General features: G+C 47.1%; 1 protein-coding gene across 1 annotated transcript in view; it reads left to right on the plus strand.

Annotated features, from left to right (window-relative positions):
- The window catches only part of DNAH10 (dynein axonemal heavy chain 10), a 120,309-nt gene that overhangs the window by 50,200 nt on the left and 45,211 nt on the right, over positions 1-24,898 (plus strand). The window contains exons 22-37 of the mRNA XM_066371137.1: positions 3,792-3,908; positions 3,994-4,096; positions 4,595-4,773; positions 7,658-7,869; positions 8,986-9,139; positions 10,875-11,108; positions 12,490-12,612; positions 14,605-14,838; positions 15,217-15,440; positions 16,318-16,587; positions 16,726-16,909; positions 18,696-18,830; positions 19,358-19,510; positions 19,749-19,937; positions 22,488-22,634; positions 23,117-23,308. Of these exons, the coding sequence (XP_066227234.1) occupies positions 3,792-3,908; positions 3,994-4,096; positions 4,595-4,773; positions 7,658-7,869; positions 8,986-9,139; positions 10,875-11,108; positions 12,490-12,612; positions 14,605-14,838; positions 15,217-15,440; positions 16,318-16,587; positions 16,726-16,909; positions 18,696-18,830; positions 19,358-19,510; positions 19,749-19,937; positions 22,488-22,634; positions 23,117-23,308 (2,850 nt within the window). The remainder of the gene's footprint in view (positions 1-3,791; positions 3,909-3,993; positions 4,097-4,594; positions 4,774-7,657; positions 7,870-8,985; positions 9,140-10,874; positions 11,109-12,489; positions 12,613-14,604; positions 14,839-15,216; positions 15,441-16,317; positions 16,588-16,725; positions 16,910-18,695; positions 18,831-19,357; positions 19,511-19,748; positions 19,938-22,487; positions 22,635-23,116; positions 23,309-24,898) is intronic.

The raw sequence follows: 24,898 nt of genomic DNA on the forward strand, positions 1-24,898 counted from the left end.
CCATTCATGATCAAAACTCTCAACAAAGTGGGAATACAGGGAATACACCTCAACATGATAAAAGCCATCTATGACAAACCCACAGCCAACATCATACTCAATGGGCAAAAATTAAAAGCAATCCCCTTAAGATCAGGAACAAGGCAGGGGTGCCCCCTTTCACCACTCTTATTCAACATAGTTCTGGAAATCCTAGCCACAGCAATCAGACAAGAAGAAGAAATAAAAGGCATTCAAGTTGGAAAAGAAATAAAGCTATCATTATTTGCAGATGATATGATATTGTATATAGAAAACTCTAAAGTCTCAGTCAAAAAACTACTGGACCTGATAAATGAATTCAGCAAAGTGGCAGGATATAAAATTAATACTCAGAAATCAGAGGCATTTTTATATACCAACAATGAACAGTCAGAAAGAGAAATTAAGGAAACAATTCCCTTCAGTATTACAACCAAAAAAATAAAGTACTTAGGAGTAAATTTAACCAAGGAGACTAAAAACTTGTACTCGGAAAATTATAAAACATTGATAAAAGAAATCAAGGAAGATACAAACAAGTAGAAGCATATACCATGCTCATGGTTAGGAAGAATAAACATCATTAAAATGTCTATATTACCCAAAGCAATTTATAAATTCAATGCAATACCAATTAAAATACCAATGACATACTTTAAAGATATAGATCACATATTCCAAAAATTTATATGGAACCAAAAGAGAACACGAATAGCCTCAGCAATCTTAAAAAAGAAGTAAGTGGGAGGTATCACACTTCCTGATATCAAGTTATACTACAAGTCCACTGTACTCAAAACAGCATGGTACTGGCATAAGAACAGGCACATAGATCAATGGAACAGAACAGAGAACTCAGAAATAAACCCACAGCTCTATGGACAACTGATATTTGACAAAGGAGGTAAGGGCATACAATGGAGTAAAGACAGCCTCTTTAATAAATTGTGTTGGGAAAATTGGACAGCTACCTGCAAAAAAATGAAACTAGACCACCAACTTACACCATTCACAGAAATAAACTCAAAATGGATAAAAGATTTAAATGTAAGGTGTGAAACCATAAGCATCTTAGAAGAAAACATAGGCAGTAAGCTCTCCGACATCTTTCGCAGCAATATATTTGCTGATTTATCTCCACAGGCAAGTGAAATAAAAGATAGGATAAAAAAATGGGACTATATCAAACTAAAAAGCTTTTGCACAGCCAAAGACAACAAGAACAGAATAAAAAGACAAACCACACAATGGGAGAACATATTGGACAATATGTCTGAGAAGGGGTTAATAACCAAAATTTATAAAGAATTTGTAAATCTCAACACCAGGAAACAAACAATCCAATAAAAAAATGGTCAAAAGAAATGAATAGACACTTCTCCAAAGAGGACATACAGATGGCCAATAGGCATATGAAAAAATGCTCAACATCACTAATCATTAGAGAAATGCAAATTAATAAAACCACAATGAGATATCACCTCACACCAGTCAGAATGGCGCTCATCATTAACACAACACAGAATAAGTGCTGGCGAGGATGTGGAGAAAAGGGAACCCTCCTGCACTGCTGGTGGGAATGCAGACTGGTGCAGCCTCTGTGGAAAATAGTATGGAGATTCCTCAAAAAATTAAAAATTGAACTGCCTTTTACCCAGCTATCCCACTTTTAGGAATATACCCTAAGAACACCATAGAACTGTTCCAAAAGGAGAAATGCACCCCCATGTTTATGGCAGCATTGTTCACAATAGCGAAGATCTGGAAACAGCCCAAGTGTCTGTCAGTGGATGAGTGGATTAAAAAGCTTTGGTACAGCCTGACCTGTGGTGGCGCAGTGGATAAAGCATCGACCTGAAATGCTGAGGTCGCCGGTTCAATACCCTGCACTTGCCTGGTCTAAGGCACATATGGGAATTGAAGCTTCCTGCTCCTCCCCCCTTTCTCTCTCTCTCTCTCTCTCTCTCACTCTCTCTCACTCTCTCTCCTCTCAAAATGAATAAAAAAAAAAGCTTTGGTACATATATACAATGGAATACTACTCAGCCATAAGAAATGATGACATCGGATCATTTACAATAACATGGATGGACCTTGATAACATTATACGGAGTGAAATAAGAATCAGAAAAAACTAAGGCCCTGGCTAGTTGGCTCAGTGGTAGAGCGTCGGCCTGGCCTGCGGAAGTCCCAGGTTCGACTCCCGGCCAGGGCACACAGGAGAAGCGCCCATCTGCTTTTCCACCCCTCCCCCTCTCCTTCCTCTCTGTCTCTCTCTTCCCCTCCCGCAGCCGAGGCTCCATTGGAGCAAAGATGGCCCGGGCGCTGGGGATGGCTCCTTGGCCTCTGCCCCAGGTGCTAGAGTGGCTCTGGTCGCAACAGAGAGATGCCCCGGAGGGGTAGAGCATCGCCCCCTGGTGGGCAGAACATCGCCCCTGGTGGGCGTGCTGGGTGGATCCCGGTCGGGCGCATGCGGGAGTCTGTCTGACTGTCTCTGCCCGTTTCCAGCTTCAGAAAAATACAAGAAAAACAAAAAGAGAATAAACTAAGAACTATATGAATCTATACATAGATGGGACATAAAAATGAGACTCGGAGACATGGACAAGAATGTAATGGTAATGGGGGTGGGGTGGAGGGGTGGGGAGGGGGTGAGGAAGGAGAGGGAGGGGCACAAAGAAAACCAGATAGAAGATGACGGAAGACAATTTGACTTTGGGTGATGAGTATGCAACATAATCAAATGTCAAAATAATCTGGAGATCTTTTCTCTGAACATATGTACCCTGATTTATCAATGTCACTGCATTAAAATTAATAAAAATAAGATTAAAAAAAAAGTCTGTGGTTGAGTGTGAGGGGGTCAGGGATCCCTCTGATTCTATGCAAAATTTTGCACACTGTGCACCTCTCTCTTGCTCTCTCACATACACTCACTCACATGCACACACACGCAAAATCATGCACACAGAGAATCAACTGGAAAAACAAACTAGCAGGGAGAGACAAATAGCTGTTACAAGTCTGTATTTGCATCAGGTTTGTGTTTCAGCATTCCCACTGCTTGACTCCTCTGAATACCTTCCCTGAGCCATAGCCTTGGGTTGATAGAGATTCTCTCATCAGAAAAATGTAGTTTGCAAAATCTATCTGTCATCTATCTATCTATCTATCTATCTATCTATCTATCTATCTATCTATCTATCAATCATCTATCTATCCCTCAGTTTTGTCTTTTGCTTCCTTTATTAAGTAAAATGATTTTAAACCCTGTGTCCTTTAACTTTGTTCTGATCTGCTTACATTGTTCATGTTCCTCTTGGTTTCATTTAAGTCATCCTATATACCTGTTATTTCTGATTGTGTTCTGGATTTTGTGCTATCTGAACAAGTTGTAGAGAGAATTGGAGGCTCTGAATGATGTCATATCCTCAGAGATTGGTTTTTGCTTCTGACAGCACAACTGGATGCATTAGCAAGCCTAGACGACCGTATTTTAATCAGAGATAAAGTTGATTTGAAGCTGGGTTTTAGTTTATGAAGAGCTTATCTTCTCTAGGTTATCTATCTATGTTAACTGTTTATTTTTAAATTTTTCATTCTGATTTTAACTATAAAATGTATTTTCATATACAGATATAATTTTTATTATTCAACCAGTTGTTTTGTTGTTTTAAGTCACTTAGCCTTCTGTAACCATAAGCAGGAGTCCTTGGGCAGGAGCTTTACTTCCAAATTGCCGACCATTTATTGTTTGTTCTTTTTTTTAGCCTTCCAGTGCAGAGAAGGAACTGGTTGACAGGATTGAGAGCAAGTGGTTGAATCTGTTCAGCGATTCAGTAAATATGGAACACGCTCTTGGAAGCATAAAGAGAACTTTCACAGAGGTACCGTTTCTGAGTTTTACTTTTTGAGTAGAGATACTGAAAAAACGTTCACTGGGTCATATTCATGCAACCCTGCTTTTCTCAGATCACTCGAAGTGAAATATTAGACTTCGGGCAGCACGTGGAGGATTTTGCAAAACGTTTTTATCTTGAAGGCCCTGGTTCTGTTGGTGAAGATCTTGATAGCGGTAAGAATGTTCTCATCAGTCTTCCTGAGGTGCCTGAGTGTGTCTCACTTAAGAATTTTATGGGAAGACGGGATTGAAAGCATGGCTCTTAAACCTTTCCTGTGCACTGGGTTTACTTGGGGGGGGGTGTCTCAGAATACCCCCACTGATGCCTGGGGCCCAGGTTCCAAATTGTTTTGATCCCATTGTTCTGGAGGGTGGTCGGATCATCAAGATATTGAAAAGCTCCCGTGCGGATTCTGATGTCCATCCTAGGCTGAGACCACTCAGAGGACAGAGAGGGCTGAGGAGACAGACTTCTCTGACTGGAGGAGCTGCAGCCATCACTGGCCTTTTACTTAGAATCCTAGCAGGAGGGAGTCTGGTTACTCAACCTTGTCTCCTCTGATACCTCCTGCGGATGAAACCATAGTTTATATACATTGTTCATGATTTCTTCTTCAGTTTCACATGCCTGAACATTGTCTATATCTATCTACTCATCTGCTACTTTACCAGGAATAGACCTTTTAGCCTCCTTTGAGAGGGAGCTGGTGAGACAGGAAAGGAACCGGCAGGAGCTGGCTAACGCGGAGAAGCTTTTCGATCTCCCGATCACCATGTACCCAGAGCTGCTCAAGGTGCAGAAGGAAGTGACCGGGCTGAAGCTGATTTACGGGCTCTACGAGGAGCTGAAGGCGAGTGCCCTGCAGCCTCGGGCTCGCTGGCGGGACCGCTTTGTGGATTCGGGGGCCGCCATAGTGGGAGCCCGGGCAGAGTTTGTAGAGACTCCCACTTTGGCTCTCAGGAAGAGGGGATGGGGGGAGACCGCTGGTGGGTACGGGTGTTCGTTTGGGAGGATGAGAAAGCTGTGGGATGAGGTGGCGGTGATGGTTGCATGACACTGCTAATATGCTGGATGTCAGTGACTGCTATGCTTATTGCACTGGTTCAGATCTTCAACGTTACGTGTGTTGACCATAGTAATGAAAAAGAAAACTCTTCAGGGGTCAGGGCTTTGTTTAAGTCCTGGGGGGATCTTTAGATGGGAGTGAAAATTAAAAGTAGCAAATATATCATTTCCGTGCTTCTTTTTTAAAAAAAAGATATATTTAAATCATTTTTAATTTTTTTAATTACAGTTGACATACAATATTATATTAGTTTCAGGTGTACGCCCCAGTGATTAAACTTTATGTACTAAGTGATTGTCCTGATAAATCTCATACCCATCTGACACCATACTTAGTTATTCTAGTATATATATATTTTTTTTACAGAGACAGAGAGAGAGTCAGAGAGAGGGATAGACAGGGACAGACGGGAACGGAGAGAAATGAGAAGCATCAATCATCAGTTTTTCATTGCAACACCTTAGTTGTTCATTGATTGCTTTCTCATATGTGCCTTGACCGTGAGCCTTCAGCAGACCGAGTAACCCCTTGCTCGAGTGACCTTGGGTCCAAGCTGGTGAACTTTTGCTCAAACCAGATAAGCCTGCACTCAAGCGACCTCGGGGTCTCGAACCTGTGTCCTCCGCACCCCAGTCCAATACTCTATCCACTGTGCCACCTCCTGGTCAGGCAGTTATTTGAGTATTAATGATTCTGTTCCCTGTGCTATACTTTACATCTCTGTGACTATTCTGTGACAGCCAATTTGTCCTTTCTAATCCCTTTACTTTTTTCAGCAATTCCCCAATCCCCCTCCCATCTGACAACAGTCAAAATGTTCTCTGTGTCTGTGAGTCTGTTTCTGTTCTGCCTGTTCATTTCCTTTGTTTTTTAGATTCTGTTGTTCATAGTTATGTATTTATGACCATTTTATTATTCATATTTTTAACATTTTTTGTTCTTATCTCTATTATTATTCTATTTTATTGTACTTTTTGTTCTTCTTCTTAAAGACCCTTGAACATTTCATGTAATACTGGTTTGGAGGTGGTGAACTCCTTTAACTTTTTCTTGTCTGGGAAGCTCTCCATCTGCTCTTCCATTCTCAATGACAGCTTTGCTGGGTAGAGTAATCTTGGTTTGTAGGTCCTTGCTTTTCATCACTTTGAATATTTCTTGCGGCTCCCTTCGGGCCTGCAAAGTTTCTGTTGAAAAGTCAGCTGACAGTGTTATGAGAGCTCCCTTGTAGGTAGCTAACGGCTTTTCTCTTGCTGCTTTTAAGATTCTCTGTCTTTAACCTTTTGCATTTTGATGATGATGTGTCTTGGTGTGGGCCTCTTGGGGTTCATCTTGTTTGGGACTCTCTGTGCTTCCTGGACTTGTATGTCTGTTTCCTTCACCAGATGAGGGTAGTTTTCTGTCATTAGTTTTCAATTTACCACCTGGAAATGCTGAGGTCGCTGGTTCGAAACCCTGGGCTTGCCTGGTCAAGGCACATATGGGAGTTGATGCTTCCAGCTCCTCCCTCCTGTCTCTCTCTTCTCTCTCTCTCTCTCCCTCTCTCTCCCCTCTCTAAAATGAATAAATAAAATTTAAAAAATTAAAAAAAAAAAGAGTCCTAGTTTTCAATTTATCACTCTGTCTCTTCTCCTTCTGGCACCCCCATGATGTGAATGTTGGTGCCTTGAAGTTGTTCCAGAGACTCCTTACACTATCCTCATTTTTTTGGATTCTTTTTTCCTTCTGCTGATCTGATTGTTTCCTGCTTCCTTATCTTTCAAATGGCTGATTTGATTCTTAGCTTCATCCACTCAGTAGAGTTGATTCCTGTAAGTTCTTCCTTTCAGTTAGTGTAGCCTTCATTTCTGACTGGCTCTTTTTTGTGGTTTCTATGTCCTTTTTCACTATGTTGAGGTTCTCACTAAGTTCCTTGAGCATCCTTATAACCATTGTTCTGAACTCTGTGTCTGGTAGTTTGCTTGCCCCCATTTTATTTAGTTTATTTTCTGGAGATTTCTCCTGTTTTTTCATTTGGAACTTATTTCTTTGTCTCCACAATTTGGCAGCTTCCATGTGTCTGTTTCTACATATCAGGTAGAGCTGCTATATCTCCCGGATTTGGTAGAGTGGCCTTGTGTCATAGGTGGCACAGCCTCGTGGGTAGGTGGGTGACAATACCTGAAAAGAAGTGAGCATGGGCCCTGGCCGGTTGGCTCAGTGATAGAGCGTCGACCTGGCATGCAAGAGGTCCTGGGTTCGATTCCCGGCCAGGGCACACAGGAGAAGCGCCCATCTGCTTCTCCCCCCCTCCCCCCCCCCTTCCTCTCTATCTCTCTCTTCCCCTCCCGCAGCGAGGCTCCATTGGAGCAAAGATGGCCCGGGTGCTGGGGATAACTCCTTGGCCTCTGCCCCAGGCGCTGGAGTGGCTCTGGTCGCAACAGAGTGACGCCCCGGAGGGGCAGAGCATCGCCCCCTGGTGGGCGAACCGGGTGGATACCGGTCGGGCGCATGCGGGAGTCTGTCTGACTGTCTCTCCCCGTTTCCAGCTTCAGAAAAATACAAAAAAAAAAAAAAAAAAAGAAGTGAGCATGACCAAGGGTTACGAACTTGTTCTCCCAGTCAAGCTACCCTCATGTTTCTGGGAAGGGGGTGTGTGTCTATTTGATGGGACTTTCTTGTCCTTTTCCAGGTTGCAAAGGAAGAATGGTCTCAGACGCTCTGGATCAACCTGAATGTTCAGTTTCTCCAGGATGGGATTGATGGTTTTCTCAGGTCCCTGAGAAAGATGCCCCGGCAGGTCCGAAACTTGTCACCGGCCTACTATTTGGAAGCCAAAATGAAGGCATTCAAGGATTCGATCCCTCTGCTTCTTGACTTGAAGAACGAGGCCCTCAGGGAAAGGTTTGTTTTGTCCCATGCTAGCCAGGGTGAAACCTGGGGTTGGGGGGCAGAGGAGGACTCTCAGCGTCAGGTTTGTTTTTGCTCAGATCCGCTGACCAGGAACAAGGTCTCAGCCAGCAGCCATGCAGGCCTAGAAACAGGCCTGTCATGTTTCTTGAATATTGTTTTTATGTAAACTTTCTATAAAATTTCAAACCACAAAGACTCTTTTTTAAACAACAGAAAAACAGCCACCCTGTCAGATGTAAAGTGTCATTTGCAGTTGCTTTATCCAAAAATTAAAAAAAAAAAAAAAGTAATAGCAAGGGGTCTAGACCAGTACCATCCTGGAGAAACATGCGACCCACGTAAGTGATTTAAAATTTTCTGGCAGCTGCATTGAAAAAGTGAAAGAAAACAGGTGACATTCATTTTAGTTGTATATTTTAATTAACCCAATATATGCAAAATATTGCTTCCACATGTAATCGATCTGCAGCGTTATTCACAAAATAGTCCATGTTCTTAGAAAAGACATCGCAGTCCGGCTTGGGTTTTTCACTCACCACATCATTTAGTTTGGACTCATCATATTCAGATGCTGTGGCTGCCGATTGGACAGAGCAGGTCTTCCTGGTTTTTTCTTTGTTTTCTTTTTAACGCAATAATCAGGTCTGGAGGAGGTGTGGAGAGCTTGCCTCCCCCTGTCTGTCCTCATTTGGACGTGGCTCCACACGGACGGGCATGAGTAGGAATTTGCGAGTGGTGTTCCCCTTGACATGCTCCTGTGTTCCTCCGTCCTGTTTCCCATGCGGGCAGAGAGTCACACGGCATCAGATGACTTTATTCTGCTCAGCGAGGACGTCATCCCTGTTGGGGCTACCTGCCAGTCCCCCCTGGTTACAGCGGCAGGACCATCTTGCCGATGTTTCCTGGGTTGAATTCTGACAGCTAGTGGGATCTTGGGAAGCTTGGGGAGATTGTAATTCCGGCGATGTCCTCCCGAGTCCAGAACATTATGACAAGAACTGTTTATATAATAGGGTTGGTGGGCTTGGTGTTGTGATTTCAGTGAGAAGAAGTAAGTCCTTCATTAAATTCGGTCCACATAAAAATTTAGACGTTGACGCCTTTCAGGCACTGGAAGGAGCTTATGGACAAAACGGGTGTGTTCTTTGAGATGACTGAGACGTTCACCTTGGAAAATATGTTCGCCATGGAGCTCCACAAGCACACGGACGTTCTCAGCGAGATTGTGACAGCGGCCATCAAAGAGATTGCCATTGAGAAGGTGGGGCTGCGCTCGGCCGCGGAACCATAGAGAAATGGGAGCTGGTTGTCACTCAGAGGGAAAGCGCTGGCTCTCGGGGTCGCTGTGTTTGAGTAACAAAGAATTCTGTGCTCTAGAAACAGAATCTCAGCCTCACTTAAAATTTTTTTATGGCCTTTAATGACAGTTTTATTATTTATTTATTTATTAACCCTTTGAGTAGTGAGTTTTTTTTCATGCTCGCTGACCCCTGGGAGTAGGTTGTTTTTTTTTTTCCAAAAAATGTAATTAGTTCCAGTTACAGTTTTATTAACTTAAAATCATGTTTGTTTGATAACCAATTTATGGAAATAAGAAGAACATACATTTGCCTTTTTTAAATGTTGCCTTACACATTTTTAAAAATAAATCGTACTCTGGATGGTAAGGAGGCACGAGGATGTGCATGAACGTTCGTACTACTCAAAGGGTTAAAGAAATAGTGGACATGCATGGGGGAAAACTAGAAAATGAGAAAATCACTCAAAATTGTACCACCTGAAGATCATTAACATTTTAGTGTGTATACTTTAACTCTAAAAAATGCACACGCACGTTTGGACACCTATGTATATGCACACATACATATACAGTGTGTCCGTAAAGTCATGGTGCACTTTTGACCGGTCACAGGAAAGCAACAAAAGACGATAGAAATGTGAAATCTGCACCAAATAAAAGGAAAACTCTCCAGTTTCATATCTATTCAGTGCAGTTCGATGTGGGCTCACGCACAGATTTTTTAGGGCTCCTTAGGTAGCTATCCCGTATAGCCTCTACAGACTCGTCACTGACTGATGGCCTACCAGAACGGGGTTTCTCCACCAAACTGCCGGTTTCCTTCAACTGCTTATCCCACCAAATAATGTTATTCCTATGTGGTGGTGCTTCGTTATAAATGCGCCGATAGTCACGTTGCACTTTCGTCACAGATTTGAATTTAGCGAGCCACAGAACACTGAACTTTCCTCTGTACCATCCACATCTCGACTGGCATGGCCATGGGCTGCTCCGCTGTATACACATCATCTGTGCATGCTCACATGCTGCCACATCATCCTACAGAAACTGGGAGGGCTTTCCTTTTATTTGGTGCAGATTTCACATTTCTACCATCTTTTGTTGCTTTCCTGTGACCGGTCAAAAGTGCACCATGACTTTACGGACACACTGTATATGTACACAGACACCCACATGACAATATGTGTATACATATACACACCCATAAGCATACATGTATATATATGTGTGTGTTTGTATACGCATACACATCAATATTGATAGGGTGTTTTTTAGAAAATAATCAGAAGTGGGCATATTATTCTGTAATTTGGTTTCCTTACTTAACAGTAAACAGAGGCGCAGACTTTTGTGAGTGTACAGACCAGTGACAGGCCGGGCGTCAGACCCTGGTCCTGGTTCTGGGAAGCTGAGTGGACGGGGCAAGCTGTCCTCTCTAGCCCCTGTTCCTGCCTCTGTACACGAGGGCAGTGAGAACCCCTCCCTCCCCAGGGTGCTAGGAGGATCCACGGAGATCGTGTGTGAACGCACTTGCCTGGCTCTTGGCGAGCCCTCGGTAAACAATGTCTCGGATCTCCACAGCAGGGCCTCTGCTCATTCAGAAAGCCAGCCCAGACCCAGGGTTGACCAAAGGCAGGCTTGGGGGTGACTGTTGGGCTAGGGTTCTGTTTTCAGTTCTCCTTGAATCCCTGATCAGGCTGTGAAAGAAATCCTGGACACATGGGAAAGCATGAAGTTCACCGTGGTCAAATACTACAAGGGCACCCAGGAGCGTGGCTACATCCTCGGGTCCGTCGACGAGATTGTCCAGACCCTCGACGACAACACTTGCAACCTGCAGAGCATCTCAGGAAGCAGATTTGTGGGGCCTTTCCTGCAAAGCGTGCACAAGTGGGAAAAAACGCTCTCTCTCATAGGGGAAGTCATCGAGGTGAGAGAGAAGACAAAGATGGCCGAGAGTCAGTTTTTAGTGGGAAAGAACCTTTACAGCTGCTGGGTGGGATGCGGTATGGGTTTTTTATTTTCTTTGTTAGTTTAAACTGTTTTAATTGACACAAAATTTATGTGACTATGAAACAAACTATTTTATTATTTTTATTTATTTATTTATTTATTTTTTGCATTTTTCTGAAGCTGGAAACAGGGAGAGACAGTCAGACAGACTCCCGCATGCGCCCGACCGGGATCCACCCGGCACGCCCACCATGGGGCGGCGCTCTGCCCACCAGGGGGCGATGCTCTGCCCATCCTGGGCGTCGCCATGTTGCGACCAGAGCCACTCCAGCGCCTGGGGCAGAGGCCACAGAGCCATCCCCAGCGCCCGGGCCATCTTTGCTCCGATGGAGCCTTGGCTGTGGGAGGGGAAGAGAGAGAGACAGAGAGGAAGGCGCGGCGGAGGGGTGGAGAAGCAAATGGGTGCTTCTCCTGTGTGCCCTGGCCGGGAATCGAACCCGGGTCCTCCGCACGCTAGGCCGACGCTCTACCACTGAGCCAACCGGCCAGGGCGAAACAAACTATTTTAACATGTAAAGTCAGTGCCAGGACCACCTCTATCTCGTTCCAGAACATTTTCATCGCCTGCAATGCAAATTCTGTACCCACTGAGAGCAGTCACTCCCTACTCCTGTCTCTCTCCAGCCCCCCGCGTCCGCCAGGCCGCTTTCTGTCTCTGAGAATTGACCTGTTGCAGACATTTCATTTAAGTGAAGTCATGCAACCTGTGCCCTTTTGTGCATGGCTTCTCTCACTCAGCGTCATGCTCTCAGGGTTCACCTATGTTGTAGCAGGTCTCAGTGCTCCGTTCGTTTTTGTGGCTGAATCACATTCCGTTGTGTGGATGGGCCACATTTTATTTCGTTTGTTGATGGATACTTGGCTCTTCCCACCTTTTGGCTGTTGTGAATAATGCTGCTGTGAACATTGCGTACCACTGTTTTTGAGTCCCTGTTTTCAATGCCTTTGGGTCTCTACCTGGGAGTGGAATTGTGGGTCACACAGTACCAGATGAGAGTTTTGCATCAGTTTCTGCACGGTCTGTCCTTTGTGCCCCTGGGTCACAGGGCTCCAACCCCTGCGTACAACTAGAACCTTCCTCCCTGTCTGGGGCTGGTGTGCAGGGCTTTCCTTTGCTTTTGAGTGTGGCCGTGTATTTTTAAATATTTCTCTGTGCTTCCTCCTCCATCATCCTGGGTATTTAGGAAGGAGTCATCTTGCCTGGGGAAGTCCTTTGACTGAGCTGGTTGGAACCTATCCCAGGTTGGGGTCGGATTTTGCCACGCACCCATGCCGACGGTAGTATTGTGCCTCCACAGATTTGGATGCTGGTTCAGAGAAAGTGGATGTACTTGGAAAGCATCTTCATCGGTGGAGATATCAGATCGCAGCTTCCCGAGGAGGCGAAGAAGTTTGACAACATCGACAAAGTGTTTAAAAGGGCAAGTGACTGGCTTCTATTTTAGTCCTGAAATGAGTGGCTGGAGGTGCTTCTGTACTTTCATGTGGTACTGTCTGTCCGTAGCTTCTGACATTTTTCTGTTGTTAAATACGACCTTAATCTGTTGAGGAAAGATTTTTGTTTGATCTATAGCTGCTGGTATATGGCACTTTTTAATATTTACATATTTTTATTATAAAAGTAACACTTTGTTTAAAAAAAAAATCTGGGCCCTGGCTGGTTGCTCAGTGGTAGAGCATCGGCCTGGTGTGTGGATGTCTTGGGTTCAATTCCTGGTCAGGGCACACAGGAGAGGCGCCCATCTGCTTCTCCATCCTTCTCCCTTCTCTTTCTCTCTCTCTCTTCCTCTCCCGTAGCCATGGCTCAAAAGGTTTGAGCAAGTTGGCCCCAGGCACTGAGGATGGCTCCATAGCTTCCACCTCAGACACTAAGAAGAGCTTGGTTGCTGAGCAATGGAGCAATGCCCCAGATGGGCAGAGCATTGCCCCATAGAGGGCTTGCTGGGTGGATCCCAGCCGGGGCACATGTGGGAGTCTTTCTGCCTGCCTCTCTGCATCTCACTAAATAAAAACAACAACAACTGGAGAATGTAGAAAAGTAGAAAATGTATATCTTTCATAGTTCTTTCATGGTTCTATCACCTGAATGTGGCCACATTCATGTCATATTTGTAAAATCTTTTTTTGTGTATACAGGTTAAAAAAAATTACAATGATATTTTGTGTAACTTTCTTTCTTATAATTTTCTCTTACTATTAGGAGAAATGTATTTCGTGTAACGAAACCATCTGAGAAAATATTTTAGTGCCTTTATAGACTTGCCTGGGCTTGACATTCTTTTAGTTGATTATCGTCTAGTAACTGGACATCTTGTTTGAACTGGAATTCTTTGCTTTCATAAATAATTTGTGGGTTTGTGTCTAATGCTTTCCCCACATTTAGAATGAATATTTTATGATAGACTGTCAGAAAGTAAATTGCATGTCAAAGGGTGTGCCCGTCTGAAAGCCCTTTCCAGAAAGGATGCGCTCTGTCCACGCTGCCATCGGCCCTTTGTGGGGTGAGATGCTAGCCCAGGCTGCCCTACCTCCAGGCCCGGCATCTGCTGCTTGCTGATGTTGTGTGCTGTTACAGGTGGTCAGGTCACAGCTGGGTCTCCTGTGTCCATTAGAGTTATAATTTTTCCTTATCCAGTGGCATAAGTGCTTTAAATAAGAACTTTAAAGACGTTACACTACTAATTACTATTCATTACAGAAGGATTTAAAAATCACACACAAAATAAAACAATAAAAAAAAAAGCCAGCAATCTCACGCCCAACATGACCATTTGAACAGTTTAGCATGTATCTTTCCAGATTTTGCTGGAACATAGGAATAGGTATATAAATAAGTATTTCCCCAAAAAATAGAGTCACTGAAAAAAACCAAGGATTGGTTATTTAAAATGTAACATCTTTGACATGTATTTCAAGAAATTAACACCTAACCATCTAACAAAGTTGTTATCACAGCAGATGATTGGCTTAGTCCTCTATTGTTGGACGTTTAGGCTATTTCCGTTCCTTTCCCTCCATTATAAAGAGTGCTGTAGTCAGGATTCTGGTCCATACAAATTGCTCAGAGTGGAGTTGCTGGCCTAATTCATTCAGCAGATGTTGATTGCGAGCCTCCTCCGTGCAGGCGCAATTGTAGGTCAGTGAGTAAGAGAGAAAAATCTACCTGGGCAGCTGACATTGGAAGTAAGCACATTATAGCGTGTTAGAAGATGCTAAGGATATGCTTAAACATTTAACAGCTTTTGCCACATTGACCTCCCCAAGGACTGTGGTTCTGTGTGTGTGTGTGGGGTGGGGGGAGGGGAGTGTCGGTTTTTCTATGTTGTGCCCAGGACCCCGGCAGGTGCCTGTCTGGGACAGGCACGATGCGCCGGCCGCCCTGGCCTGACCCCTGTCCTCTTGACCTTGTCCAGATCATGGGTGAGACCTTGAAAGACCCCGTGATCAAGAGGTGCTGTGAGGCCCCAAACCGCTTCAGTGACTTGCAGCACATCAGCGAGGGCCTGGAGAAGTGCCAGAAGAGCTTGAACGACTACTTAGACTCTAAGAGGAATGCCTTCCCCAGGTTCTTCTTCATCTCCGACGACGAGCTGCTCAGCATCCTGGGCAGCAGCGACCCGCTCTGCGTGCAGGAGCACATGATCAAGGTCGGCCCTGGCCTCCTGGGGGAGGCGGGGAGGGCGTGTCCCTGCGTGGGCTCTCCAGCTGTGGGGTGTTTCACCTGAGTTCCCTTTGCAGTCTGGTTCAACCCGGAGGTTTCAGACTCGAGTGCTGGGATTTTATTTGAAACATAAATCTGATGGAACCCACTGTGGTCTGAAATGACCCCGAGGGCTCAGCTGCCATATGTCACCGTTTTCCTACAGTCCAAAAAATCACGCTTTCTGAGAAACTCAATTCAGAACTACAGAAAGACAAATGTAATAAGCAGAGGGGCAGGACCGGGTGGCGCTTCAGCACCTGGACTCGGGGGCCACGTGGCCTGGGTCCTAATCCGGGCTCCACACGGGCTGGCTGTGTTGCAGATGTTTGACAACATAGCATCGCTGAGGTTCATGGACGGGGACAGTGGAGAAAAGCTGGTGTCCGCCATGATTTCAGCAGAAAGGGAGGTCCTGGAGTTCCGGAAGACCGTGCGGGCCGAGGGCCGCGTGGAGGACTGGATGACGGCGGTTCTGAAGGAGATGCGGAGGACGAACCGGCTGGTCACCAAAGAGGCTATCTTTAGGTACTGCGAGGACAGGAGCAGGTAAGTGCGGCGGCACATGTGAGCGGATAGGACTTCGTCATATTAACAGTCGTGACAGATGGACCGACCTCCCAAATGAGGTTTTCTTTTCTTGAAATATCTGTCTTCAAAGGATCATCTGGTCCAGCACTTTTCAAAGTGTGGCTCCTGGACTGGGAGCACTTTCTTTCACCAGGCACCCCTCTACCTTCGTGCGCGGACCTCTCGCTTCGGAGTAGTGGAAATGAGTGTATTAGTTTATTTGAGCCGGCATGTTTTGGCATCGCCGGGGAGACGGGTGCCAGTGGTGGCACCAGAAGGTACCCAGTGTCCTGGGATTTGCCGAACACCATCCATGTTGGTCTTAGCTCTGCCCTGGGTCACTTTGTTTTCTCTGCTCACATTGCTTCCCCCTCTCAGAGTGACTTGTGTTGCATGGTGACCGTGTGTGGAGAGACAGCACAAGCCCTCCTCCCCATCGGCGTGTATGACTTTGACCAGGTGGGTGAGGACGGGAGAGAGTAGCGAGTGATGTTTGGGAAGCTGTAACCAGCAAACCTTGGAGGTGTGGTCGAGGTTATTACAGTTTTTGTTGAAATTTTTTAGAAAATTCAAAACTTTTTGTAATTCTGAAAATCTATGGAGACATATTTTTAAAGCGATCTGGCATCTTCCTACACATGCACCTGCCCCTTGTGTGTGTGCGTGTGTATGTGTGTGCATGTGCGTACGTGTGTGTTGGTCTGTATTTTATTGTCTCTGCAGAAGAGTTTTACCATCATTTACTTGCCCGATGCTTTTACTTTGCCTGCCCTGTTCTGGATCAAAGAAACACGTTCTTCATGGGACTGTTTTCGGTACCTGGCAACAATCCCGTAAAGGTGTGCTTCTCCTTTAGAGTCGACTGGATGCTCTTATTCCAAGGGATGGTGGTGCTGGCCGCCAGCCAGGTGTGGTGGACCTGGGAGGTGGAGGATGTCTTCCGCAAACTGAAGGCAGGGGAGAAGCCCGCCATGAAGAGCTACGGCAGGAAGATGCACCGGCAGATCGACGAGCTGGTCACCCGGATCACCACGCCCCTGAGCAAGAACGACCGGAAGAAGTACAACACCGTGCTCATCATCGACGTGCATGCCAGGGACATAGTGGATTCTTTCATACGGAGCAGGTCAGGACCTTCCCAGGCACTGGCCTCTCCACATGCGTGCTTGGTCTCTCTCACCATGTCTCCTGCCCCCTGCATGTCCACGTTCACCTCCGCCACATCCTTCTCCTCCTCACTCCCCCCTTGTGTCCTGCCATCCAGCATTGTCGAGGCCCGGGAGTTCGAGTGGGAAAGTCAGCTGCGCTTTTACTGGGACCGTGAACCGGACGAACTGAACATCCGTCAGTGCACGGGCACCTTCAGCTACGGCTACGAGTACATGGGGTTGAACGGGAGATTGGTCATCACACCCCTCACCGACCGGATCTACCTGACTCTGACGCAGGTGACTGCTGATCAGGCTCTTGTGATTATCACTGACCTATGGTCGTGTGTGTTTTCTTTTTCTTTTTTTTTTTTGTATTTTTCTGAAGCTGGAAACGGGGAGAGACAGTCAGACAGACTGTCCACCCAGCACGCCCACCAGGGGGCGACGCTCTGCCCACCAGGGGGCGATGCTCTGCCCCTCCGGGGCATGGCTCTGCCGCGACCAGAGCCACTCTAGCGCCTGGGGCAGAGGCCAAGGAGCCATCCCCAGCACCCGGGTCATCTTTGCTCCAATGGAGCCTCGGCTGCGGGAGGGGAAGAGAAAGACAGAGAGGAAGGAGGGGGAGGGGTGGAGAAGCAAATGGGCGCTTCTCCTGTGTGCCCTGGCCGGGAATCGAACCCGGGTCCCCCACACGCCAGGCCGACACTCTACCGCTGAGCCAACCGGCCAGGGTCGTGCGTGTTTTCTAAGTGTAACTGTGGTGATTGTGCTGACTGGTGTCTTCCCAAAAATTCATGTCCACTCAGAACCTCAGAATGTGACCTTACTTAGAAATAAGGTCTTTGCAGATTTAATTACTTAAGCAATGGGACGAGACCATCCTGGACTAGGGCCCTAAATCTAGTGACTGGTGTCCTCGTAAGAGCAGGAAAGGTCACAGAGATCCAGGGAAGGTGATGTGAAGGTGGAGGCGGGGGTAGGACTGATGCAGTCAGAGCCACAGAGCGCTCGGAGCCACCAGAAGCAAAGAAAGGTCCTTCCTGGCATCTTTGGAGGGAGTGTGGTCCTGCCAACACCTTGATTTCAGACTCTGGCCTCTAGAAGGTGAACAAATGCAGTTTTGTTGCTTTAAACCTCCCAGATTGTAGTAGTTTCGTGGCAGCCCCAGGAAGCTAATGCCAATAGTAGGGGTGTCATTGTTTAAAAACCTATCAAGGAGTTTCAGTTTGGAACATCACCCACTTGCCACCTTTGGAGATCGGGCTGTTACAAGTTCAGGCGGCCCCTAGAGCCACACTCAATGCTCAGCAATTTGCTACAAGGGCTCACAGCACTCAGTGCAGCTATCGAGGTCATGGTTATGGTTTATCACAGCCGAAGGACAGAGACCAAAGTCATCAGTAGGAAAAGGCATGGGACAGGCCCTGGGAGACCAGACAGGATCTTCAGGCACCCCACCCCACCCCCAGTACAGCCACGCAGATAGCACTGTGTCTTCCAACAGTGCGGTGGCAGCGTGTAGGACGTACTGCCCCCGGCAAGGCTCCGGGGTTTTAATGGGGACAGGTGTGGACATGATGATTACCTGGAGGCTGACCTGCATCTCCAGTGTAGCCCAGAAATCAGGCTGATACCACATGGCCCCAGTACCCCACCATTAATCACATTGTTAGACTCTCCTGCATAGCCCAAGGTCCCCAGAGAAACAAGGACACTTCTTGGGCAGGACGTTCCAAGAGCTTAGAGGTCAGGTTGTAGGATCTGGAGACAGGGCCAAACCTTTCTGTGGCCAGGATTACTGCTTTACTACAGAAGATGTGCATGTGTCGGTGAGCCCCTGCTCTGGGCATTGTCCTCAGGGTAGGCACAGCACCCAGCATGTCGCTTAGTGCCTGGTACACTGGTCCCTATATAATGGGCAGGGGGTCAGTAGAGATTAATGGAAAAACAGAAATATTAAACATGATGACTGTCAGGAAAGGTGAGTGTGACCTTGTTCATCACCACCCCGGTAAACTGGGAAACGACAGCTGCTCCCTTACGTGAGTCAGACAGCACACGCTTTGCATTTGGCTTATTACAGGCACTGTCCATGTATCTCGGGGGGGCCCCTGCCGGCCCAGCAGGCACTGGCAAAACCGAGACCACCAAGGACCTGGCCAAAGCCTTGGGCTTGCTCTGTGTTGTAACCAACTGCGGTGAAGGCATGGATTACAAAGTAAGTCCTTGGCGTCCCCCTCTGGTACCATCTCTTCGGGCAGAGAGTGAACATGGAGCCCAGCAGGAAGGGACTCACCTCCTGTACTTCCGAATGATGACATGGGGACAGCTGGGAGGATGTGGAAGGAAACCTTCCGCCAGCACAGTCTTGGGACTGGCAGGTGTTGGCTCTGTGAGCAGCATGTAGAGCAAGGGTTGTGAACCGGAATGCCCCAGCGTCGGGTGATCAGGGAGTGAAGCGGCCAGTGGCTGCCAGCCGTGGGGAGGCCGGTGGGGGGTAGCAGCGCTCGGTCTGCAGGGGGGCGGCTGCTCAGCCTTGCTTGCCTGTTGCCACGTGGAAAAGTGGGCCCAGTGTTCCTATATTTTCCAGTATTTCAAGAAAACACCAGAAAGCTGGAGTTTTCCATCAAAATTCTTAATTTTATAAAATCCTGTGAATGGGAGGTGGCCCATGACATGGCAGTGTGTCACCTGCAGTTTTAAAGATGGAAATTGCCCGTGTCCTGAGGTGTCTCCTGTTTCTAGGCCGTCGGGAAGATCTTCTCCGGCCTGGCGCAGTGTGGCGCCTGGGGCTGCTTCGACGAGTTCAACCGCATCGACGCCTCCGTGCTGTCAGTCATCTCATCCCAAATTCAGACAATCCGGAACGCTCTGATCCATCAGCTCACCACGTTCCAGGTGAGGGGCCGTGTGGGGCCCTCCCATCACGTTTCCAGGACGGGCACTCGCCAGTTACCCCGGAAACATCGGATGGTGGGCTCTTTCCAGACCAGCCTCCCCATCAGTGATTTTTCGTTTTCTAATTGAGATGGTTGGGTTTCCCAGAATTGTCAGCAGCTTTGGTGATTCAGAGCTTCAAGCTAACCCCAGACACATGACCGGTAGCCTGACCCCCCTCTCCCCTGTTTTCCTTCAGTTTGAAGGGCAGGAGATCTCACTGGACTCACGAATGGGCATCTTCATCACCATGAACCCTGGCTACGCGGGCCGCACGGAGCTGCCCGAGTCGGTGAAGGCGCTTTTCCGGCCGGTGGTGGTGATCGTGCCCGACATGCAGCAGATCTGTGAGATCATGCTCTTCTCCGAGGGTTTCCTCGGGGCCAAGGTGAGCTGGGGGGCCAAGCAGGGGCGCCCCGTCCCCGCCCTGTGGCCGCCCTCAAACTGGAGGGTTGGGATGTTTCCGTCTTGTGGGACTTTTACACGGTTTCTGCTTTGTCTCTCTTCTCTTCCTTTCTCTCTTTTTAAAATTATAACTTTTAATTTGTAATAATTTGACTCGTAAGAAGTGGCAGTGATAGTACAGTTTTCAGCTTCCCCCACACGTAGCGCCTCACGTCTCCACGTGGAAGCATGTGGCAGGATCGGGAGCCCACGCAGGTGGTTGCCTCGGGCACAGACGTGCTTTGGACTCCCCTGGGCTTTACGTGCTCTCTCTGGAGTGTGTGTACCACATGTGTAAAGTAACCAGCACCACAGTCAGGACATGCAACTGTCCCCCAGTTACCCCTTCACAGTCACTCCCTTCCCTTCCCCAGCTCTAACCCCTGGCCATCACCAGTCATTCTCTACACTACAGTGGTCACTCCGAGAATCTTCTGATGCAGTCCTTTTTTTTTTTTTTTAAGATTTTATTTGTTCATTTTAGGGGAGAGAGAGAGAGAAGGAGGGAGGAGCAGGAAGCATCAACTCCCATATGTGCCTTGACCAGGCAAGCCTGGGGTTTCAAACCAGCGACCTCAGTGTACCAGGTCGATGCTTCATCCACTTTCGCATTTCACTCCTATACACGAATCATACTGTATCAACTCTTTGAGGGCTTTCACTTAGCCTCATGTGCTTGAGAATATGTGGCTTTAAAGTAGATATATAAGGTCTACCGGAAAGTTCTGTCCATTTTTGGAATAAAACAAAATACAAATTTTTCTTACTGTCAATAAACTTTACTAAATAATATATTTTCACACCAATCCTGTCTTCCGAATATGGTCCGAAATGGTTTGCTGAGCTGAATTAAGCCTTTCTGCGATTTCCGATGTTGTCAGAAAAGGATCTTGCTCCAACATGGTCTTAACAACATCGTCATTGATCAAAGATGGTCGCCCAGAACGTGGCTTATCAGAAAGGTTGAAATCACCTGTTTCAAATTTTTCGAACCATCTTCTGCATGTCCTATCAGAAACTGTACCTTCACCAAACACTTTCAATAAATTTCTACATGTTTCTGTAGCATTTCTTCCTTGTTGAAATTCGCATACAATACAGTGGTGTAAATGAACTTTGTCAGTAGCCATGGGTACACTATCGCTTCACACATAAGACTAACGTGAATCAACTTTGTTTTAGTTAATTTGCTTCGTCAGTATATATACATTAAGTGATAAAAATAGAGAGGCACACATGCGCCAAATAAATGTGCTTACGTGTCGAAACTTGTGATAGAAACAGAACTTTCCGGTAGACCATATAAATATATATATATCTCCTTTATCATTGTTTAAAACATGTATAAAAACATGCACATTTTTACAGAAGGTTCTGGAAAAGGTACAAAGTAGCAAATACTTTAACATAAAGGATTGTTAGGTTGCTTTTCTACATTTAAAAAAAATTTTAAGATTTTTAAAATTGATTTTATAGAGACAGGAGGTTGGGGAAGTGAGAAGCATCAACTCATAGTTGCTTCTCTTTAGTTTGTCATTGATTGCTTATTATATGTGCCTTGACTGGGTAAGCCTGGGGTTTTGAACTGGCGACCTCAGCATTCTAGGTCGATGCTTTATCCACTGTGCCACCACAGGTCAGGCACTCTTCTGCATTTTTAAAAAAGGTTCTTACTGCCTGTTAGGTTGTCCAGATTTTGAGCTAGCGTTGTGAGGCCCGTGAGTCTTGCTTTTTGTGAGCCAGATCCCTGTGGCATCCTCAGGGACCAGCAGGCTCTGTGTCCTTGATGTGGTCGAGGTGGCTGAGTGGCCCTCCAACACGGTCACAGGAGAAGCCTTCACCATATGTTTAGGTCACAATAAACAGGAAGCATAGTTTTGGAGTGTGAGCACCATGGGTTAAAATGTTGAAGCAGTTAAGATTTCCCTTAGCTTCCAAGGTTAGTCACCAGATTTTGGTAAGGCTGCTGTTCTTTTAAATCAGTCCTTAATTTATCATCGTTAAAAGTGAAGGACCCGGCCCTGGCCGGTTGGCTCAGTGGTAGAGTGTTGGCCTGGCCTGTGGAAGTTCTGGGTTTGGTTCCTGGTCAGGGCACACAGGATAGGCGCCTATCTGCTTCTCTGCCCTTCCCCCTCTCCTTCCTCTCTGTCTCTCTCTTCCCCTCCTGCAGCCAAGGCTCCATTGGAGCAAAGTTGGCCCAGGCGCTGAGGATGGCTCCATGGCCTCTGCCTCAGGAGCTAGAATGGCTCCAGTTGCAGAGGAGCAATGGCCCAGATGGGCAGAGCATCGCCCCCTGGTGGGCATGCTGAGTGGATCCCGGTCAGGGTGCATGTGGAAGTCTGACTGCCTTCTCGCTTCTAAATTCGGGGGGGGGGGGAGTGAAGGACCCATCCTAGTACTTCTGTCGGAGGCAAGACTTGCTTGTTTGTAGTGCAACTTCGTCTGAACGCCTTTGGCCATTTTCTTTATTTTCCCTCTCCTTTGATCCTGAAAGACTCTGGCCAAGAAGATGACTGTCCTTTACAAGCTGGCGCGGGAGCAGCTCTCCAAGCAGCATCACTATGATTTTGGACTCCGAGCCCTGAAGTCGGTGTTGGTCATGGCCGGTGAGCTGAAGAGAGGTTCTTCCGAACTGAAAGAGGTAGGGGGCCATGTGCGTTTGGTTGGGATGGAGATGATGGAGCACAGTTCTGTGCTCAACAGAGTGTTCTAGTCTTAGCTGTCATTTCATTTGGTTGCCTGTCCTTAATTTACTGTTGTCCCCTAACTTGACTGATTGCTGTAAGGTCAAATTCATCGTCTTCACAGAACCAAGCTGCGATGCTTCCACCGCTGCGGGATGGTGGGGTGGGATAAACACAGTTCTCGCAAAAGCGGGAGCATGAGTCTTTTTTCCTCTTTGCGGTAAACGCGAGAGGTGTGGTTGTGTTTCTTGGGCACAGAACTGACTGGGAAGGACAGTTCAGTCAGTGCTGCCCCTGCGTTTCCTTAGGGACTGCACTTGAAATGTTCTGTTTTATTTTCTCTATAAAATTGCACTTTATATTTTGTAAGAGGATTTCTGGACTGGCCCTGGGTCTTTTGGAAACAGCTTCGAAGAGGCCTGTGTTTTGTTCTGTCCAGGACGTGGTGCTGATGAGAGCTCTTCGCGACATGAACCTGCCCAAGTTCGTCTTTGAAGATGTCCCTCTCTTTCTTGGCTTGATCTCCGATCTGTTTCCCGGGCTAGACTGCCCGCGCGTTCGCTACCCCAGCTTCAACGACGCGGTTGAACAGGTGCTTGAGGAGAGCGGCTTCATTGTCCTGCCTATCCAGGTAAAAGCCTGCCAAAAGCCAGAGTTCCGCCACCTCTTCTGTGTCCTCTCATTTCCTTTAGGGATTTTTTTTTAATTGTGGCAAGGTATAGGTAACATAAAACTTATCATCTTAACCATTTTTCAGTGCACAGTTCAGTGGCATTAAGTGCACTCACTGATGTGCAGCTGTCACCACCACTGTGTGCAGAACCATTTCACCTCTGCCAGCGGCAACTCTGTCCCCGTTGAGTACTGACTCCCACCTGTCCCTCTGCCAGCGGCAACTCTGTCCCCGTCGAGCACTGACTCGCACCTGTCCCTCTGCCAGCAGCAACTCTGTCCCCGTTGAGTACTGACTCGCACCTGTCCCTCCGCCAGCAGCAACTCTGTCCCCGTCGAGCACTGACTTGCACCTGTCCCTCTGCCAGCAGCAACTCTGTCCCCGTTGAGTACTGACTCGCACCTGTCCCTCCGCCAGCAGCAACTCTGTCCCCGTCGAGCACTGACTCGCACCTGTCCCCCGCCAGCCCCCGGAGCAGCGCCCCCCTTTCTGTCTGTGGCTCCGAGCACTCCCATACCTCACATCAGGGGAGCCGCGCAGTCTCCACCCTTCTGCGTCTGGGGCATTTCACTTAGCACAGTGTCCCAGGGTCATTCACTTTCCAGCAGTGGGGAGAATTGCCTGCTTTATTGAGGCTGAACAGTATTTCATTGTGTGGATGGACTACCTTCCAGTTTCGTTTGTTTCCTTGTTTTACATAATATAATCAGGTAACTGAAGTATTTTGTTTTGGGGCTCAACTATCTAAGGTGCTCTCTCCAGCTCATCTTTCTTCCTCTGCTAGTCTCACCAAAAATTTAAATGAGACATTGCCAGTAGGAGTTTGATCACCTGAAGCCTGTAAAATGGTATATGTTGTCATGAAGCCAAAAATTATTGCCAAAGTGTTCTGCGGGCCCAGGGCGGCTGCCTCTGGTCGGGGCACCTCGGGGCATCAGGCTACTCAGCGACCTCCAGCCTGGGCAGGGGGCACCGACCTTGACATTTTCCTTTGGAGGCAGTTGTTTAAGAAGATGTGTTTTCTGGAGACAATGTGCAGTGGTTCAGCCGGTGTGGAAACCAGTCTGTGGTTCCTCAGAAAGTGAAACATAGAGTTACCATGTGACCCAGCAGGTCTACTCCTGGGCGTGTCCCCAAGGGAAATGAGAAGCTGTGTCCACACAGAAACTTGCATGTGAATGTTTATGGCAGCATTGTTCATAAGAGCCAAAAAAAATGGAAACAATGCAAATGTCCATGAGAGGATGAAATAGGATAAGCAAAACGTGCTCCAGCCACACAGTGGAATGTCACGCAGCCATGAAGAGGAATGAGGCACTGACCTCTGCCACAACGTAGGTGAACCTTGAAAACGTAATGCTGTGTGAGAGAAGCCAGACACCAAACGTGTCGTATTTATCGGATGGTTCCACTGATGCCCTTCCATCTATATGTTGAGGATGGGAAAATCATAGAGACAGGAAGTGGATTAGGGTGGCAGGGGCCGGAAGAAACAGGCTTGGGACACGGGACTAATGAGTATGGGGTTTCAGGGGAAAGGAGTGATGG

This window comes from Saccopteryx leptura, chromosome 2 (genome assembly GCF_036850995.1).
Source record: "Saccopteryx leptura isolate mSacLep1 chromosome 2, mSacLep1_pri_phased_curated, whole genome shotgun sequence".
Classification (NCBI taxonomy): domain Eukaryota; kingdom Metazoa; phylum Chordata; class Mammalia; order Chiroptera; family Emballonuridae; genus Saccopteryx; species Saccopteryx leptura.